Source organism: Perca flavescens, chromosome 3, assembly GCF_004354835.1.
Source record: "Perca flavescens isolate YP-PL-M2 chromosome 3, PFLA_1.0, whole genome shotgun sequence".
In the NCBI taxonomy this organism is placed as follows: domain Eukaryota; kingdom Metazoa; phylum Chordata; class Actinopteri; order Perciformes; family Percidae; genus Perca; species Perca flavescens.
The window spans coordinates 42596953-42617193 of NC_041333.1; the positions used below are offsets into that span (position 1 = coordinate 42596953).

Below are 20241 nucleotides of genomic sequence, written 5' to 3' on the forward strand. Positions count from 1 at the left end.
GATTGCTGGTGTAACAAGCTGACCGTGCTCTCACTCACACACACCGGGCATTTAGCTAGCAGGAAGAGGGGAGCTGCAGGCCCTGGAGCTCTGTCAGAGCACCAGCGTTTGGTAGTCCATTAGCCCAAGAAACGGTGACTCTGCGCGGGTATGGAGTGCTGTGGGCTGCCAGTCGTGACGGAGCTCCAAGTACCTCAGAGCAGGCCGGGGTGTGTGAAGGAAGGCAGGCCAGGCGGCGAGGCAACAACACAGGCAGCACCGGCCGCTGAACTCCGACACACAGTCGGACAAAATTTGCAATTAGCCATCAATTTTAGTAAAGCGGCCCATATTTGAGCTTTACATAGTTGATTTCTCGCATAAAAAAGTTTCAGAAGTGAATTTTGTAATGGAATAGCAGAGATCTGCGCGACCTAGATTCAGAAGACTACCTGATCTCAGGTCAGTTGTGTAGCCTATGTAAATGTTCTACCTGATCTCAGGTCAGTTGTGTAGCCTATGTAAATGTTCTACCTGATCTCAGGTCAGTTGTGTAGCCTATGTAAATGTTCTACCTGATCTCAGGTCAGTTGTGTAGCCTATGTAAATGTTCTACCTGATCTCAGGTCAGTTGTGTAGCCTATGTAAATGTTCTACCTGATCTCAGGTCAGTTGTGTAGCCTATGTAAATGTTCTACCTGATCTCAGGTCAGTTGTGTAGCCTATGTAAATGTTCTACCTGATCTCAGGTCAGTTGTGTAGCCTATGTAAATGTACTACCTGATCTCAGGTCAGTTGTGTAGTCTATGTAAATGTACTACCTGATCTCAGGTCAGTTGTGTAGCCTATGTAAATGTACTACCTGATCTCAGGTCAGTTGTGTAGCCTATGTAAATGTTCTACCTGATCTCAGGTCAGTTGTGTAGCCTATGTAAATGTTCTACCTGATCTCAGGTCAGTTGTGTAGCCTATGTAAATGTACTACCTGATCTCAGGTCAGTTGTGTAGCCTATGTAAATGTTCTACCTGATCTCAGGTCAGTTGTGTAGCCTATGTAAATGTTCTACCTGATCTCAGGTTTGGTGGTGATTAGAGGCTTGGATATGTCAAAGATAAGCAACAAAATTAATTTGATTGCATTAGTATTTTTTATGTAGTTCCAGATACTCCCTTTGGACACCTTCGAGGCAAAAATGTACATGTCCAAAAAACTGATATTAAATCATCATATATCAATATTGCTTTCTGCTTTTTTTCATACATCACTTAAACAACTTCTAACTTACTCAAAATTACCAAACATTTAATCATTTTCTGGATTTTAACCCTTTAAATGCCAGTTTTAATTCTTTGAAGTAACATTTATGAAAAACCCAACAGAACATTAATTATTTTCCATTAAATAAATCATAGGGGAATGGGGCTTTGGTGGTGATTAGAGGCTTGGATATGTCAAAGATAAGCAACAAAACTGATTTGATTGCATTAGTATTTTTTATGTAGTTCCAGATACTCCCTTTGGACACCTTCGTGGGCAAAAATGCCTCATTGACTTCCATTATAACCACATGTTTTTATCGCACTGCCTTTACTGGCATTTAAAGGGTTAAAATCCTTAACATTATTGAATATTTGGTATTTTTGAGCAAGTTAGAAGTTGTTTAAGTGATTTATGAAAAAAATATTGATATACGATGATTTAATAACAGTTTTTGTGTGCGTGTACATTTTTGCCACAAAGGTGTCCAGAGGGTACAAAATGAATCAATCAAGTACAAAAAAAGCATAAGAGTAAAACCCATACATTTTGACCAAAAAGAAAGGTTCCTACAAAATGTCATGCCATAAGCAGTAACACAGCAACAATTATCAAAAAATGAAAAAAAAAACTTTAGAAAAATGTACAAAAATGCCAGAAGAGGGCATGAGGGTTAATATGAGCCATACAGCACGTGTGATGTGTATAGCAGCAGGTTTGTTTCAGGATGTACACACAGGGATTACTTACTGAGATATTAATAATCACTTAAATAAAACATACATAACCTGACACAAGCTAGCATTAGCTCAATTCAGTATCAGGACAGTCACTTAACTTCCTGTTAGCTTAAAAGAAGGATTAATGTTACCTTTTGTGATATTAAATTCAACACTTTCGTAATAGTATAATATTGTAAAACACAGTTTTCATCCGTGAAATTCCAAAAGCAGTACAACTATCTTTTTCTGAGTCCGAGTCTTTAAGATCAGTTGTCTGCCTGAAGATGGCGGCGGCACAGACGCAGTTTAGACACATTAACTGTTCAAGTAATTTTTTGCAGCCATGTTCTGATTAAAGCTTTTGTCGTCTTAACTGACAATAAACTGAATATTTCAGCAATTTGACATCACCTTAGTAAACAACGATGGGGATTTTTGTAAATTCCATTTACAAGGTGATGAACTAAGAACAACAAATACTTCTTCGTTGCAGCATTAGTTAAAAAGCACTAGCAGTTGAACCCTGAACTCAGAATATTTTATTACAGGAAAACAAACTAATTTTGAGTGGAATAAATCCCTTCAAAGGGAGGGAGTGTAATGTATAGTAGTAGCCAGGATAACATCCATGCTGTTCAGAAGATAAAGTTCCTGCTGGTCAGCCTTCAATGTGGAGAGAAGATCAGAATATAACAACTCAGCTATCAGGGCATGAGGAGGAGGCAGGAGGGAACAGCTTGGCTCTGAAACATGTTCACTACGAGGCAGTGTGAATGCGCTGGTGGTGTCTTTTTAGGGTACCACTCTGAGCAAACATTTTACCACATTGTTCACACCAATACGGCTTCTCTCCAGTGTGAATGACCTGGTGTCTTTTAAGGTTACCACTCTGAGCAAAAGCTGCCCCACATTGATCACACCCGTACAGCTTCTCTCCAGTGTGAATGCGCTGGTGAGCTTCAAGGCTACTTCTCCGAGAAAACATTTTCCCACATTGTTCACACCGGTAAGGCTTCTCTCCAGTGTGAACACGTTGGTGAGATTTAAGGCTCCTGCTCTGAGAAAAAGTTTTACCACATTGTTCACACCAGTACGGCTTCTCTCCAGTGTGAATGCGATTATGTGTTTTAAGGGTACCACTCTGAGAAAACATTTTCCCACATTGTTCACACCTGTATTGCTTCTCTCCAGTGTGAACACGTCGGTGAGCTTTAAGGCTCCTGCTCTGAGAAAATGTTTTACCACGTTGTTCACACCAGTACGGCTTCTCTCCAGTGTGAATGCGTTGATGTCTTTTAAGGTGACCACTCCTAGAAAATGTTGTACCACATTGATCACAGCTGTAAGGCTTTTCTCCAGTGTGAACATGCTGGTGAGATTTAAGGCTGTCTCTCCTAGAAAATGATGTACCACACTGATCACAGCTGTAAGGCTTTTCTCCAGTGTGAACACGTCGGTGAAATTTAAGGTGACCACTCCTAGAAAACGTTTTACCACATTGATCACAGCTGTAAGGCTTTTCTCCAGTGTGAATGTGTTGATGTCTTTTTAGGGCACTCTGTAGTGTGAAAGCTGTCCCACATTGATCACAGCTGTGTTGATTCTCTCCAGTGTGAACTCTCTGATGAATCTTTAAATGTCCAGATGTTGGGAAGGATTGGTCACAGTGGTGACGTTTGGGTCCCTCTCCTCCTCTCCGTTTCTATAGCAACAGACAAACAGAGAGAGAGTGAGAGTTAGTAAACAACCTTTTTTAAACCCTGGACTTGCGCTCACTCACAATTTTCACTCTTCATACAATCATTTATGCCAAAATGAAGGTAAATATGTGCTGGTTGCAGACATGTTATTATGGAAGCAAATGTACTTTTCATAACTTTAATAAGTTCAGAAATATTCTTAATTTTTCAGGCAAGTTTCCTCATTCAAATGATTGGCAATTTAAAACTAAAACATTTGCACACTCTTCAGTTTTACTTTCAGTTAGAAATTCCATGGTAACTTTAAAATAACACAAACCTTTCATACATTCTGGGTATTTTTCATCCTTTAAATCCCATTCAAACCTTTTGAAATACATACATTAATTTGAAGTCAAAATAAAGGTAAAGTTCTTCTGGTTGCAGACATGTTACTATGGAAGCCATCGGGCTCTTCTCAGTGTTTCCTCCAGGTTGAGAATTTACTGGCGGTGGTGTGTGGCGCAGGATGTGACGGCGCGGTGCATGATGGCTAGGTTCAGTAATAATGGGTTCAGTTATATACTAGTCAAATGAAGGTGGAAACAATGACTATACAACATTATCAGATAATTTAGAAAGAAAAAACTATTTACATATTAAACGAATTAGACTATAAGATGACACAGATACAGATGAACATTTTGCGACACTATGTGGCATCTGACACAATTTCAGGGTTAGTTATTCGGGCTGCACGATATGAGGAAAATATGCGATATGCCCTAATGTTTTTGAATATCGCGATAATGATATAACTTGTGATAAATAAAACAGATATTAAAATGTAGCCTACTCAGTTCTGCTGCTTGACTGCGTGCTTTGACAATTACATCAGTTTTTTTTTTGCCAAATATTAACGGTTCAGCAGATAAAATACCCATAATACTATACTCCAGAAAATGACATGTTATTATTAATCTCAACACTGTTTCCTCCTAACTCCTGTTAAATCACATAAGACTAGGAATATCTAAAGTCAATTATTGTTCATTTTGTTTGATAGATCTCACTTTTTTTTAAGTGTATTAATCCGTGTTTTGGGGTTCCTAAACATAGCCTACTGTTCTGTAGAATTAAGTTCTCATCTGAGCAAATTTCTGTCATTCAAATAACTTGTAGTTACGTCTGACTTGTAGTTTAAAACTTTTACAGCCAATTTAATAAAATTAAGAGTTTTTATTCGGTCTCGGGTCCATAAATACAGTTAATGGATACAGGCACGGAGAACTGAAGGCTTGGTTAGCAACCATTAGCTCTGATTAGCAGTTAGCGCCGGTTAGCTAGCTCCGTTATAAAGACATGAAGCGGAGGAGCCTGCTGCTGAGAGGGGTAACAACCAGACTCTGATAAATGATGTTCAGGGAGCTTTCACAGCAGCGTGGCCCTGTTGTTTCTACGGTTTTATTAGTACAGTTAATCCTATTGCAAGACCACCAGCAGTATGCTACTACTAACGATAGCCTCTCTGAGCAAGTGCAACATTGACGCGGTCATGCATGTGGCACACAACTTTGCGAGGGGGAGGGGCTGGAGAAAGCTGGTCTGTGTGCGGTGTAAATAATTACCGTTGTTTGGAATAGGGCTGCAACAACAAATCGATAAAATTTGATTATTAAAAAAGTTGGCAACGAATTTCATTATCAATTCGTTGTGTCGCTCTACTATTACGCCACTCAGTCGCGGAGATAAAAAAAATGTAGTTGAGCGCAGAGCGGAGCAGCGTGGAGTGGAGCAGCGCAGCGCGGAGCGAAAGAAAAGAAAACAGAGCAGAGCGGGGTAGAGGAAATACAGAGAGAGACCGGAGAGACCCGTAACCTTGATCTGAAACACACGGCGGAGGCAGATAAATCAGTACATCCTAAGTCATCCAAGGTCTGGCAGCATTTCACACTAAATAAATTGAAAACGTGTTAATTGCCAGATAAGCAAAAACGACATGGCATGGCACGGGCGTACCACTCTGATGATTCAGCACCTAAAACGTAAACATGAGTCCTTGATGAGGAGGAAGGGAGATCAACAGCAGGGTAAAGTCACCCCTAACCCTAACCCTACCATTCAAGGATTAGGCTTCTAATCATTGGCACAATTTAACAGTTGTAGCTAGGGCTGCACAATATATCATAAATGTTGTGTTAACTTGAAACGGGTAAACGTTGTGGTGCATTCAAAGTTATTGTAAAATACCCTTTTCTTATCTGTTTCTGTCATTTAACAGCAATTTACTGGTGAAATAAGTTATTATTGTTATGTCATTATTATTATTACATTTTTAATAAATCATTTAAATCCTCCCTTTTTTGCGCTGTATTAATATTCATTAATATTGAGATTAGATTTCTGGGACTCTTCAGTAACCTCTTTCCATCGCTCACCTCCTCCTTCCTCTTGCTCCCTCGCTCCTCTGAGTCTCCCGAGGCCTCACTGACAACTTTCCTCTTGCCCTCCTTCTTCTTCTCCTCCTCCTCTCCTCGTTTCTGCATGTACTCGGTGATAAGGTCGGGGCAGTCCAGGTTGTCTTGCGGCTCCCATGTGTTATCCTCACTGGAAAGGTGCAGACACAAGAAAATCTCCTCAGGCTTTGATTTTAGGTAATATATTCTCACTCTAATTGCTAATTCGTATTATTCCTTTTTTCTATTGTCATTTTGTAAGGTTATTTGATGGTCTGCAAATTAGTGTCAAAATACCAAACCTTCAACTTTGAGGGCATGATACAATGCCGGAATTTATGCTGTAGATTATCTGCAATTTCTAAATGAACAAGATATTATATATATATTTATATATAGTATCTTGTTCATTTAGAATATATATATATATATATATATATATATATATATATATATATATATATATATATATATATATATTCAGGACCAAGAACACCAAGTATTAATATTATAGACTCATACTTACTCTGAGAACCCCTTCCATTTCAGCAGAAACTCTACTCTTCCCTTCATCAATCTGCGGTCTAAAACCTTCTCCACCACATACTCGTCCACTTCCTCCTCCTTCTCTGCTGCAGCTGCAGGAGGTTCTGCAGGCTGCTCCTCCTCCGTCACTGCCGCAGGAGGTGCTGCAGGCTGCTCCTCCTCCTCCTTCACTGCTGCAGCTGCATGTTCCTCCTCCTCCTTCACTGCAGGAGATTCTGCAGGCTGCTCCTCCTCCTCCTTCACTGCTACAGCTGCATGCTCCTCCTCCTCCTCCTTCACTGCTGCAGCTGCAGGAGGTTCTGCAGGCTGCTCCTCCTCCTCCTTCATTGCTGCAGCTGCATGCTCCTCCTCCTTCACTGCTGCAGCTGCATGCTCCTCCTCTTCCTCCTCCTTCACTGCTGCAGCTGCAGGAGGTTCTGCAGGTTGCTCCTCTTCCTTCACTGCTGCAGCTGCAGAAGGTGCTGCAGGCTGCTCCTCCTCCTTGACCTTCTTGCCCTTCTTTCCTGCTCCTGTGGCCAGCTTGACGTCTGCTGAGGGCTCCTTTGGTAGACCCAAAGGGGAAATGTGCAGAGATAATGATACAATGGTTAGAAGAATTAATGGGAGGTGTGAGTGAATTATAGTTTACCATGTTTTACTATATTAAAATGTTCTGTTTGAATGGAGAAAATGCAAAGGCTGATGAGGTGACCAATCCATAGGACTTCAGAGTGTGAAGTATCTCCTGCATTCAAACTGAAATAACTACTAAAATGTAAGCCACAAAAGTCATTAACTGGAGCTACAAGCTACAGCACAGTAGCCTCAATCAACGACAGTTCATTTACCAGAACATCGCCAGATGTTCTTCGCCTTGCAAAACTCAGTTCGTTTCGGGAAACAACAAGAAACTTTGAGCTATCGAGGAATAACTGATGAATATACAGTGTTTACAATGTTTACAGTGTGCATTATCTTTATCACTTAATTCTCTTTATAGTTTCTAGATTTTAGAGTCCAATGTCTTCAGTGTCTTTCTGTTCTATGTCCATATGTACCAGGGACCAAGGCATATAATATATAGAGAAGGAAACTCGGCCTCTGTAAAAACAAGAAAAACAACAAAAAACACATGAGAACAAGCGTGACAGATAATAGCGGACCGACTGAATGATATATCTAAAAATATACATATATGAACTACTGCTCTTAACTGAAACCATTCACTGAGTCACTAGTCATTTGGAAAAACGAACAGTTGTACACTTTGCATTAAAAGCGAGCAGTGGAAGTTAATATGAAACTTAGCGCAAATTCTTTCAGGAAGACGTCATTAATAATTTTTAAATCAAATCAGCTGTTTAGAAGTGACGCTGTCAGTTAAACCAATTAGACTTGGCCACAAAATTCAAGGGCCAATCACAGCCTTACAACTCTGCTTTAAATCTGTTCTCTCCTTGTGCTGTCAGCTGTCGTTTCAGGCAAAGCGCTCGGCCATCCTCCTCCCCTGCCACCTCCGGTCGTTGGGTTTCTCCTGGCTGATCGCTCTGTTGCCTCTTAGGTCTCTGGTGTCTTCACCGCCGCCACCAGTGTCTGGCCTCCATTGGGGGGTTATGTTCCTATTCCCTACCCCTTTAAGAATATTATTAATTCGATGGAGTCTAATCTCCAAAAGACTTTGTTCATTCAAAATCATACAGTTGTACAATAAATATCTTTGCATATCTGCAAACAAAGACTCTCCTGATTGAAATGACTTATAGGGGTGGTACGGTTCACAAAACCCACGGTTTGGTTCCTATCACGGTTTTTGGTTCTGTAAGGTTCTTGTTATTTTTTCTTTTAATCTTTAAATATACTTCAGCATATGATATATAGCTAAAATTAGCATATTGAATGCATGTTGAACAATACACGCACACAGTGGTAGTTCTATATAGTTTTATTTCATCAGAGGTAACGTGAAATCCAAAATGGTCCCACACACCAGACTATAAACAATGCTGGCACATCCTCCAGCTCCGGTCAGCCTTCCTCATCTCTCCCACCTGACATCTCTACACGTCACATGACCAGCAGCAGCAGCACGCCATCTGAGGACCCGTCGGCTCGGTGTCTCTCAAAATCTGACGAAAATCTTCTAAACTGACCTTTGTTGATCTGAAATGAAGACAGATTCAGCAACTGCACGGCCTATTTCTCGCTTAAAATGTTTTCAGAAACACGTTTCGGTGAACTATTTTAGTACAATATGAGATCGTGTTCTGAACGAGCCGCCATGACAGCCAGACCCGCGTGACGCGATCGTCCAATCAGCTGCCATGGGTTGCGTTCGTCAAACTCATCCTGCTGGTCATTTCCAGTAAGTGTTTTAACATCGGTGTTGAAAGTGGGCACTACGGCAGGATGGTTAGTGATCATTAACAGTGGACTGATGAACCGTGAGACACACACACACTCCGAACCGAGACTAGCCAACCGAGGGGTTCGGATGTTTTTTCATGAACCCTACCACCCCTAATGACTTAGGACATTTATATTTTAGCCCATGAGAGAGAGAGAGACAGAGAGAGACACAGTTAGAGAGATATTTATGCATCATATTCTAGCGTTGTAGAAAATGGATCTTCATGGTAAATTTCCTGAGTAACATTATCTTCTGCTTACTTTTAAGGCAAAGAGTACAATTGTTAATTTGTGTAAATGATTAGTAGCCTAATCCTTGAATGGTAGGAGTATGATGGTTTCCATTCAGATCAGAGGTCAGTTAATGTTTATATTTAGGCTACTTACACATTCAGTCGGTCCGTGATCGTCTGCTACACTTTCTCTCTGTTTCAGTACAGCCGCCATATTTGTGTTTAGGCCATATTCTGTGTATATGTGTTTCACGTCATCATTCTTCCACAAGAAGCTGCTGCTCACTCTGTATAAAGTATGAACAGTGTTTATTCAGGAAACCTGGGATCAACCTTGTCATCTTTTGAGGAAAGCCTTGAACGCTCATCTATCTGAATTAGTTCAGCCTGGCTCAACCTAGTCTCTCCTCCTCAGCTCCTAGTCTCTCCTCCTCAGTCTGACCTAGTCTCTCCTCCTCAGTCTGACCTAGTCTCTCCTCCTCAGCTCCTAGTCTCTCCTCCTCAGTCTGACCTAGTCTCTCCTCCTCAGTCTGACCTAGTCTCTCCTCCTCAGCTCCTAGTCTCTCCTCCTCAGCTCCTAGTCTCTCCTCCTCAGCTCCTAGTCTCTCCTCCTCAGCTCCTAGTCTCTCCTCCTCAGCTCCTAGTCTCTCCTCCTCAGTCTGACCTAGTCTCTCCTCCTCAGCTCCTAGTCTCTCCTCCGCAGTCTGACCTAGTCTCTCCTCCTCAGTCTGACCTAGTCTCTCCTCCTCAGCTCCTAGTCTCTCCTCATCAGCCTGACCTAGTCTCTCCTCCTCAGTCTGACCTAGTCTCTCCTCCTCAGTCTGACCTAGTCTCTCCTCCTCAGCTCCTAGTCTCTCCTCCTCAGCTCCTAGTCTCTCCTCCTCAGCTCCTAGTCTCTCCTCCTCAGTCTGACCTAGTCTCTCCTCCTCAGTCTGACCTAGTCTCTCCTCCTCAGCTCCTAGTCTCTCCTCCTCAGTCTGACCTAGTCTCTCCTCCTCAGCTCCTAGTCTCTCCTCTTCAGCTCCTAGTCTCTCCTCCTCAGTCTGACCTAGTCTCTCCTCCTCAGTCTGACCTAGTCTCTCCTCCTCAGTCTGACCTAGTCTCTCCTCCTCAGCTCCTAGTCTCTCCTCCTCAGTCTGACCTAGTCTCTCCTCCTCAGTCTGACCTAGTCTCTCCTCCTCAGCTCCTAGTCTCTCCTCCTCAGTCTGACCTAGTCTCTCCTCCTCAGCCTGACCTAGTCTCTCCTCCTCAGTCTGACCTAGTCTCTCCTCCTCAGTCTGACCTAGTCTCTCCTCCTCAGTCTGACCTAGTCTCTCCTCCTCAGCTCCTAGTCTCTCCTCCTCAGCTCCTAGTCTCTCCTCCTCAGTCTGACCTAGTCTCTCCTCCTCAGTCTGACCTAGTCTCTCCTCATCAGCCTGACCTAGTCTCTCCTCCTCAGCCTGACCTAGTCTCTCCTCCTCAGTCTGACCTAGTCTCTCCTCCTCAGCTCCTAGTCTCTCCTCCTCAGCTCCTAGTCTCTCCTCCTCAGCTCCTAGTCTCTCCTCCTCAGTCTGACCTAGTCTCTCCTCCTCAGTCTGACCTAGTCTCTCCTCCTCAGTCTGACCTAGTCTCTCCTCCTCAGTCTGACCTAGTCTCTCCTCCTCAGCTCCTAGTCTCTCCTCCTCAGTCTGACCCTAGTCTCTCCTCCTCAGTCTGACCTAGTCTCTCCTCTTCAGCTCCTAGTCTCTCCTCCTCAGTCTGACCTAGTCTCTCCTCCTCAGTCTGACCTAGTCTCTCCTCCTCAGCTCCTAGTCTCTCCTCCTCAGTCTGACCTAGTCTCTCCTCCTCAGTCTGACCTAGTCTCTCCTCCTCAGCTCCTAGTCTCTCCTCCTCAGCTCCTAGTCTCTCCTCCTCAGCCTGACCTAGTCTCTCCTCCTCAGTCTGACCTAGTCTCTCCTCCTCAGCTCCTAGTCTCTCCTCCTCAGCTCCTAGTCTCTCCTCCTCAGCTCCTAGTCTCTCCTCCTCAGTCTGACCTAGTCTCTCCTCCTCAGTCTGACCTAGTCTCTCCTCCTCAGCCTGACCTAGTCTCTCCTCCTCAGCTCCTAGTCTCTCCTCCTCAGTCTGACCTAGTCTCTTCTCCTCAGTCTGACCTAGTCTCTCCTCCTCAGTCTGACCTAGTCTCTCCTCCTCAGCTCCTAGTCTCTCCTCCTCAGTCTGACCTAGTCTCTCCTCCTCAGCTCCTAGTCTCTCCTCCTCAGTCTGACCTAGTCTCTCCTCCTCAGCCTGACCTAGTCTCTCCTCCTCAGTCTGACCTAGTCTCTCCTCCTCAGCTCCTAGTCTCTCCTCCTCAGCCTGACCTAGTCTCTCCTCCTCAGCTCCTAGTCTCTCCTCCTCAGCTCCTAGTCTCTCCTCCTCAGCTCCTAGTCTCCTCCTCAGCTCCTAGTCTCTCCTCCTCAGCCTGACCTAGTCTCTCCTCCTCAGCCTGACCTAGTCTCTCCTCCTCAGTCTGACCTAGTCTCTCCTCCTCAGCTCCTAGTCTCTCCTCCTCAGCCTGACCTAGTCTCTCCTCCTCAGTCTGACCTAGTCTCTCCTCCTCAGTCTGACCTAGTCTCTCCTCCTCAGTCTGACCTAGTCTCTCCTCCTCAGCTCCTAGTCTCTCCTCCTCAGCTCCTAGTCTCTCCTCCTCAGCTCCTAGTCTCTCCTCCTCAGCCTGACCTAGTCTCTCCTCCTCAGCCTGACCTAGTCTCTCCTCCTCAGTCTGACCTAGTCTCTCCTCCTCAGCTCCTAGTCTCTCCTCCTCAGCCTGACCTAGTCTCTCCTCCTCAGTCTGACCTAGTCTCTCCTCCTCAGCTCCTAGTCTCTCCTCCTCAGCTCCTAGTCTCTCCTCCTCAGCCTGACCTAGTCTCTCCTCCTCAGTCTGACCTAGTCTCTCCTCCTCAGTCTGACCTAGTCTCTCCTCCTCAGTCTGACCTAGTCTCTCCTCCTCAGTCTGACCTAGTCTCTCCTCCTCAGCTCCTAGTCTCTCCTCCTCAGCTCCTAGTCTCTCCTCCTCAGCTCCTAGTCTCTCCTCCTCAGTCTGACCTAGTCTCTCCTCCTCAGTCTGACCTAGTCTCTCCTCCTCAGCTCCTAGTCTCTCCTCCTCTAGTCTCTCCTCCTCAGCTCCTAGTCTCTCCTCCTCAGCTCCCTAGTCTCTCCTCCTCAGTCTGACCTAGTCTCTCCTCCTCAGCTCCTAGTCTCTCCTCCGCAGTCTGACCTAGTCTCTCCTCCTCAGTCTGACCTAGTCTCTCCTCCTCAGCTCCTAGTCTCTCCTCATCAGCCTGACCTAGTCTCTCCTCCTCAGTCTGACCTAGTCTCTCCTCCTCAGTCTGACCTAGTCTCTCCTCCTCAGCTCCTAGTCTCTCCTCCTCAGCTCCTAGTCTCTCCTCCTCAGCTCCTAGTCTCTCCTCCTCAGTCTGACCTAGTCTCTCCTCCTCAGTCTGACCTAGTCTCTCCTCCTCAGCTCCTAGTCTCTCCTCCTCAGTCTGACCTAGTCTCTCCTCCTCAGCTCCTAGTCTCTCCTCTTCAGCTCCTAGTCTCTCCTCCTCAGTCTGACCTAGTCTCTCCTCCTCAGTCTGACCTAGTCTCTCCTCCTCAGTCTGACCTAGTCTCTCCTCCTCAGCTCCTAGTCTCTCCTCCTCAGTCTGACCTAGTCTCTCCTCCTCAGTCTGACCTAGTCTCTCCTCCTCAGCTCCTAGTCTCTCCTCCTCAGTCTGACCTAGTCTCTCCTCCTCAGCCTGACCTAGTCTCTCCTCCTCAGTCTGACCTAGTCTCTCCTCCTCAGTCTGACCTAGTCTCTCCTCCTCAGTCTGACCTAGTCTCTCCTCCTCAGCTCCTAGTCTCTCCTCCTCAGCTCCTAGTCTCTCCTCCTCAGTCTGACCTAGTCTCTCCTCCTCAGTCTGACCTAGTCTCTCCTCATCAGCCTGACCTAGTCTCTCCTCCTCAGCCTGACCTAGTCTCTCCTCCTCAGTCTGACCTAGTCTCTCCTCCTCAGCTCCTAGTCTCTCCTCCTCAGCTCCTAGTCTCTCCTCCTCAGTCTGACCTAGTCTCTCCTCCTCAGTCTGACCTAGTCTCTCCTCCTCAGTCTGACCTAGTCTCTCCTCCTCAGTCTGACCTAGTCTCTCCTCCTCAGTCTGACCTAGTCTCTCCTCCTCAGCTCCTAGTCTCTCCTCCTCAGTCTGACCTAGTCTCTCCTCCTCAGTCTGACCTAGTCTCTCCTCTTCAGCTCCTAGTCTCTCCTCCTCAGTCTGACCTAGTCTCTCCTCCTCAGTCTGACCTAGTCTCTCCTCCTCAGCTCCTAGTCTCTCCTCCTCAGTCTGACCTAGTCTCTCCTCCTCAGTCTGACCTAGTCTCTCCTCCTCAGCTCCTAGTCTCTCCTCCTCAGCTCTTAGTCTCTCCTCCTCAGCCTGACCTAGTCTCTCCTCCTCAGTCTGACCTAGTCTCTCCTCCTCAGCTCCTAGTCTCTCCTCCTCAGCTCCTAGTCTCTCCTCCTCAGCTCCTAGTCTCTCCTCCTCAGTCTGACCTAGTCTCTCCTCCTCAGTCTGACCCTAGTCTCTCCTCCTCAGCCTGACCTAGTCTCTCCTCCTCAGCTCCTAGTCTCTCCTCCTCAGTCTGACCTAGTCTCTTCTCCTCAGTCTGACCTAGTCTCTCCTCCTCAGTCTGACCTAGTCTCTCCTCCTCAGCTCCTAGTCTCTCCTCCTCAGTCTGACCTAGTCTCTCCTCCTCAGCTCCTAGTCTCTCCTCCTCAGTCTGACCTAGTCTCTCCTCCTCAGCCTGACCTAGTCTCTCCTCCTCAGTCTGACCTAGTCTCTCCTCCTCAGCTCCTAGTCTCTCCTCCTCAGCCTGACCTAGTCTCTCCTCCTCAGCTCCTAGTCTCTCCTCCTCAGCTCCTAGTCTCTCCTCCTCAGCTCCTAGTCTCTCCTCCTCAGCTCCTAGTCTCTCCTCCTCAGCCTGACCTAGTCTCTCCTCCTCAGCCTGACCTAGTCTCTCCTCCTCAGTCTGACCTAGTCTCTCCTCCTCAGCTCCTAGTCTCTCCTCCTCAGCCTGACCTAGTCTCTCCTCCTCAGTCTGACCTAGTCTCTCCTCCTCAGTCTGACCTAGTCTCTCCTCCTCAGCTCCTAGTCTCTCCTCCTCAGCTCCTAGTCTCTCCTCCTCAGCTCCTAGTCTCTCCTCCTCAGCTCCTAGTCTCTCCTCCTCAGCCTGACCTAGTCTCTCCTCCTCAGCCTGACCTAGTCTCTCCTCCTCAGTCTGACCTAGTCTCTCCTCCTCAGCTCCTAGTCTCTCCTCCTCAGCCTGACCTAGTCTCCTCCTCAGTCTGACCTAGTCTCTCCTCCTCAGCTCCTAGTCTCTCCTCCTCAGCTCCTAGTCTCTCCTCCTCAGCCTGACCTAGTCTCTCCTCCTCAGTCTGACCTAGTCTCTCCTCCTCAGTCTGACCTAGTCTCTCCTCCTCAGTCTGACCTAGTCTCTCCTCCTCAGTCTGACCTAGTCTCTCCTCCTCAGCTCCTAGTCTCTCCTCCTCAGCTCCTAGTCTCTCCTCCTCAGCCCCTAGTCTCTCCTCCTCAGTCTGACCTAGTCTCTCCTTCTCAGTCTGACCTAGTCTCTCCTCCTCAGCTCCTAGTCTCTCCTCCTCAGCTCCTAGTCTCTCCTCCTCAGTCTGACCTAGTCTCTCCTCCTCAGTCTGACCTAGTCTCTCCTCCTCAGCTCCTAGTCTCTCCTCCTCAGTCTGACCTAGTCTCTCCTCCTCAGCTCCTAGTCTCTCCTCCTCAGTCTGACCTAGTCTCTCCTCCTCAGCTCCTAAATTCTTATTTTTAACTATGTTTGTCGCTGTCTGAAGGATGTTTTATTCTATTATCTTCTCTGACTCTTGTTATGTGAAGCACAGTGGTCAACTTCTGTTGTGTTTACTTTACAAATAAAGTAAATGAAATGAAATAACGCCGTTTAAAAGAACGCTGTTAGGTAACAACGTTATTCTTTCAGTAACGGGGTAATCTAACTAATTACTATTAAGGCAGAGTCATGTTTCATGGTAGCCAATCAGAGCCAGTGTTTTTTACACACATGCCAGCACACGCGCCACACACACACACACACACACACACACACACACACACACACACACACACACACACACACACACACACACACACACACACACATGAAGCAGCAGAGATGGCGAGTCAGGAGCAATCCGATGAAAAGTTGGCGTTTTCAAGGTGGAGATATAAGCACTACTTCAAACTCATTGTGGTCTAAGGAAAGAACGTGTATGTAATGTGTACATTATGTCCAGAAGTGAAGACTTTGTCCACATCCGTCGTAAGCAACTCTAATTTAATGAAGCATCTCACAACGACACACGCGTCTACAAAGCTAGTAGCCAAAACCAGCGATACCTCCACCACAGATGATCGCTTGCCGTCCACTAGCAAAGAAGGACTCGGAGCAAAGTCCTCCAAGCAGCTAAAGCTAGATCTTTGTGCCTCACAACAAAAACCTAGGACACAGGCTGAAGGCAACCCTATGACAGGCAGGTATGTTGTTAAAAGTATATGTGTCATATAAGTTTATATGGTGTAACTGTTTACTTTTCTTACAAAGATAATACTTGAAGTGCAGGAAAAACCTCTTGCTGTCTGTCGACGTGCAATAAATATCGAAAGTCATGTAGAAACACCTGCTGTTCTACTCATTTCAACTGACTTGTGAAAACTGCTAAAAAAATATCCAAATTCAAACTTATTTGACATATAGCTTTTTTTTTTTTTTTTTTTTTTTTTTTTTTTTTTTTTTTTTTTTTTTTTAATAGTAACGCAAATACTTACTTTCCCTGGTAAAAAGTTACTTTTATTAACGAGTAATTCAGTTACTAACTCAGTTACTAACTCAGTTACTTTTTGGAACAAGTAATGAGTAACTATAACCGATTACTTTTCTAAAGTAACGTTCCCAACACTGCTGAACACTCACCTGAACATGGCTGGTATCTGCTGCTGGTCTTCTGGGGACCTTGTTGCTCCGCTGCTCCTGGTTCTGGTTGTCCTCGTCCATTCCTCTCTGGTCCTGAGATCCAGCAGATGTCCACTGGGGCTGCTGGACTCACTCTGGATTCTGTTCAGTCCAAATCAAAGCACACAGAGGTATTCAGGAGCTGCTGTCTCCTCTCCTTCTCCTCACATCCCACACAACTAACAACAGTCGGAAAACCCAAAGCATCAGCTGGAAAACTGGTCCATTTCCTTCCTCGCTACACAATGAACTCGGAGTAGTTTGGAGAAAACAGCATTATATTAAACTGTGAAAAAATCTAAACAACTGCACAATAAAATGTGACATTTCATTTTAATTAAATTCACTCAGAGCATTTCAGGAAAAAGGAAACTCAATAAAAAGTGATTTTGCCGACATCAAATGTCAATGAAAAGCTACCCACTCCAGTGTTTCCTTTAGGCTGTTTTTTAGCAGTGGGGGCAGGTCTGGTCCGACAACAGAAGTTATACGACTTAGAGTTCTCAAGAACGTAGAAACTAAGTAGTGCTGCGAGCTGGAAGTTCACCAGTCCTACAGAAGGCCAAAGATGACGTCATCTCGGAGACAGCTGTCTTCCTGGCTCACTCAGACTCCGCTGTTTAGGTGTGCTAACTTACACTAACAACTTTACCGTCATCAAAATACCTCCCGTTGGTTTGGGACGGGGTGAAAGCTCATCTGAACCCGGTGCAGATCAAACACCAGAACTCTGGTCCACTTGAAAACGGGGGTCCTGGTTCAGGTGGAGAGAACGGTCAGATCCATATGTAATGTGTGTGCAGGTTAGTTCCAGTGGTCTACGTGATACGCAGGAATACGCAGTACACCCACTAAGAAAGCTCCAGGATTTCAGATGCCCAGTGATACGCAACAACATGCTTTCCATTATATTTTTGATATATTTTGAATTGTCATCTGTTATTTTCTTCTTCGCATAGGCTAAATAAAAGTTATTTCCACCACTACAATATATACAGTACAGTATACCCACTACTACAATATATACAGTACAGTATACCCACCACTACAATATATACAGTACAGTATACCCACCACTACAATATATACAGTACAGTATACCCACCACTACAGTATATACAGTACAGTATACCCACCACTACAATATATACAGTACAGTATACCCACTACAATATATACAGTACAGTATACCCACCACCACAATATATACAGTACAGTATACCCACCACTACAATATATACAGTACAGTATACCCACCACTTCAATATATACAGTACAGTATACCCACTACAATATATACAGTACAGTATACCCACCACTACAATATATACAGTACAGTATACCCACCACTACAGTATATACAGTACAGTATACCCACCACTACAGTATATACAGTACAGTATACCCACCATTACAGTATATACAGTAGGGTATACCCACCACTACAGTATATACAGTACAGTATACCCACCACTACAATATAAATTGAAACAAATAAGACTGAGACTAAAACCAAGTTGGGTTTTTGTATTTAATTAAAGATATATTTGCAGATATGTGGAATACAAGTTCACAAGAAGCAGGCAGCTCAGTGTGGAAAAGATTCTCTGAATGAGGTAGACATAGGGCTGGATGATTAATCGAAAAATAATCGAAACCGAAATTCAGAGCCTATAACCGAAGTCATTTTACCAAGTCGGTTATTTTGGTCTTTTAATCCTATTAATATTTAGTGTGTTAATTCCTTTCCCCTTAAAACATATTACGGCCGCCGCGTGTAGTCACGTGACTCCGCCCCGTCCAGTCGGCGACATTGAAGCAACATGGAGGAGAAGTCAAACACCGAGCCAACCTTATATACTGTCTCTGGAGTCAACTCAGCAACAGGAGCCGGAGCCACTTGTACCAAAAAAACACGCAGTGTCCGTTTGGACACATTTTGGTTTCAATAAAGACGACAGTGAACAAACTCAAGTCAAATGCAAACACTGCAGAAAAACTGTTACAGCAACCAAAGGTAATACCAGCAATCTATTTCAACCCCTGGAGCGCCATCACATTACCGAATATGAACAGTGCATGGCTCAAAAACAGAGAGAGGCTGACAATCGCCCAGCAACAAGGACACAAAGCAGGTGTCAATAACACACGCATTTACAAAAGCTACACAATATGAAAAGGATTCAAGGAAATGGAGAGAAATAACTGACGCCATTAGTTACTACATCGCGAAGGACATGGTTCCCATAGCTACGGTGGAGCCCAGTGGGTTTAAACAACTCCATAAAACACTCGACAGAAGATACACTGTGCCATCGCGACATTATTCTTCCCAAACTGCGCTGCCCAACATGTACCAAACATGTCGTAAAAAAGGAGCTGCTGAACTTCAGTCTGTTAAGCACTTTGCAGCCACATCTGATCTGTGCCCAAGCAGGACGATGGACCCATATTTGAGCCTTACGTTGCACTACATTGACGATGAATGGAGGACAGCATATAGCCTGAAACACTAGCATGTGTTTCTTAGTAAGAACCTGGAGTAAGTGCTTATGCAGAGAGAGTGACAGGACAAGATCCCTGAGAGGAAGATCAAAAGGTTTACAAAGGATACAAGTTATATTTTGGCAATATTTACAATAATTTATTTTATTTACAATAATGTATTTTGTTTACAAGAGAGAAATTATATTTTACATTTAAGATGGCATGGCAATATTTACCATAATTTAGTTTACAAAAAGAACTATTTTGTAAAAGTTCTTTATTTTCTACATGTTTAGGAAACTTTTTTTTTTACAGTAAAACTTAAATTACTTTTTTATAAGACATTTTTATTTCATTGTAAAATCTACTGGTGTAGATTTCAGTTCAGTTGTTTGAAATATTTAATAAATAAGCATTAATTGCTATCTGTGTGTGGTTTCCTTATTTTAGAATCACAAAGAAAGGATTATATGCACTCTCATCAGAAAAAATAACCGTGAACATATTTACAGTATAAGATTTTTTTTTTAAATAATCGTTCAATAATCGTAATCGAGGTAACTTGTTCGATTAATCGTGATTATGATTTTAGCCAAAATCGTGCAGCCCTAGGTAGACAGTAGAGTGAGTTTAAATGCACATAGGAAAAAGGGGAGTGACATTATTGTAAACATGACTTTGCACATTCTTACAAATAACAAACTCTCTGGCATCAGTAAAGATATCGATCCAGTGCTGGCATTGATCAGAAACCCCGAGTCATAAAACCACTTCATCTAATCCTCTGTACCTTTCTGCCCCAGCTGGGGCCACACTCCCCTCACATCTAAACTGACGAGGGAGGAAGGCATGTGGAGAAGGAGGGCTTCCACCTTTGTGGCCTTGTGGATTATCAGTTCACACAAAGGCCAAACACTTTCTCTCAGACTCTCGGTCTCCAAAGTTAATAGAAATCCAATCCACATGCATTCATTAATGTAAGAAAATGCTATGTGCTAATAAAACAGAAGGATTTAAAAGAATAAATGCTTAAATGGGATTTTTCACACTACACCACTACAATATATACAGTACAGTATACCCACCACTACAATATATACAGTACAGTGTACAGTATACCCACCACTACAATATATACAGTACAGTGTACAGTATACCCACCACTACAATATATACAGTACAGTATACCCACTACAATATATACAGTACAGTGTACAGTATACCCACCACTACAATATATACAGTACAGTGTACAGTATACCCACCACTACAATATATACAGTACAGTATACCCACTACAATATATACAGTACAGTATACCCACTACAATATATACAGTACAGTATACCCACTACAATATATACAGTACAGTATACCCACCACTACAATATATACAGTACAGTGTACAGTATACCCACCACTACAATATATACAGTACAGTGTACAGTATACCCACCACTACAATATATACAG

At 44.2% G+C, this 20241-nt stretch overlaps 1 protein-coding gene across 1 annotated transcript; it reads right to left on the reverse strand.

The window, feature by feature from the left end:
• Nucleotides 1–1523: 1523 nt before the first annotated feature.
• On the reverse strand, nucleotides 1524–16894 carry LOC114553059 (zinc finger protein OZF). The gene is made up of 5 exons (XM_028574154.1): nucleotides 16243–16894; nucleotides 6944–7180; nucleotides 6621–6757; nucleotides 6077–6245; nucleotides 1524–3661 (listed from the first exon to the last, which is right to left on the reverse strand). Exons 1-5 carry the CDS (start codon nucleotides 16321–16323, stop codon nucleotides 2717–2719), a joined length of 1569 nt encoding a protein of 522 aa, XP_028429955.1. The 5' UTR covers nucleotides 16324–16894; the 3' UTR covers nucleotides 1524–2716.
• Nucleotides 16895–20241: the final 3347 nt, after the last annotated feature.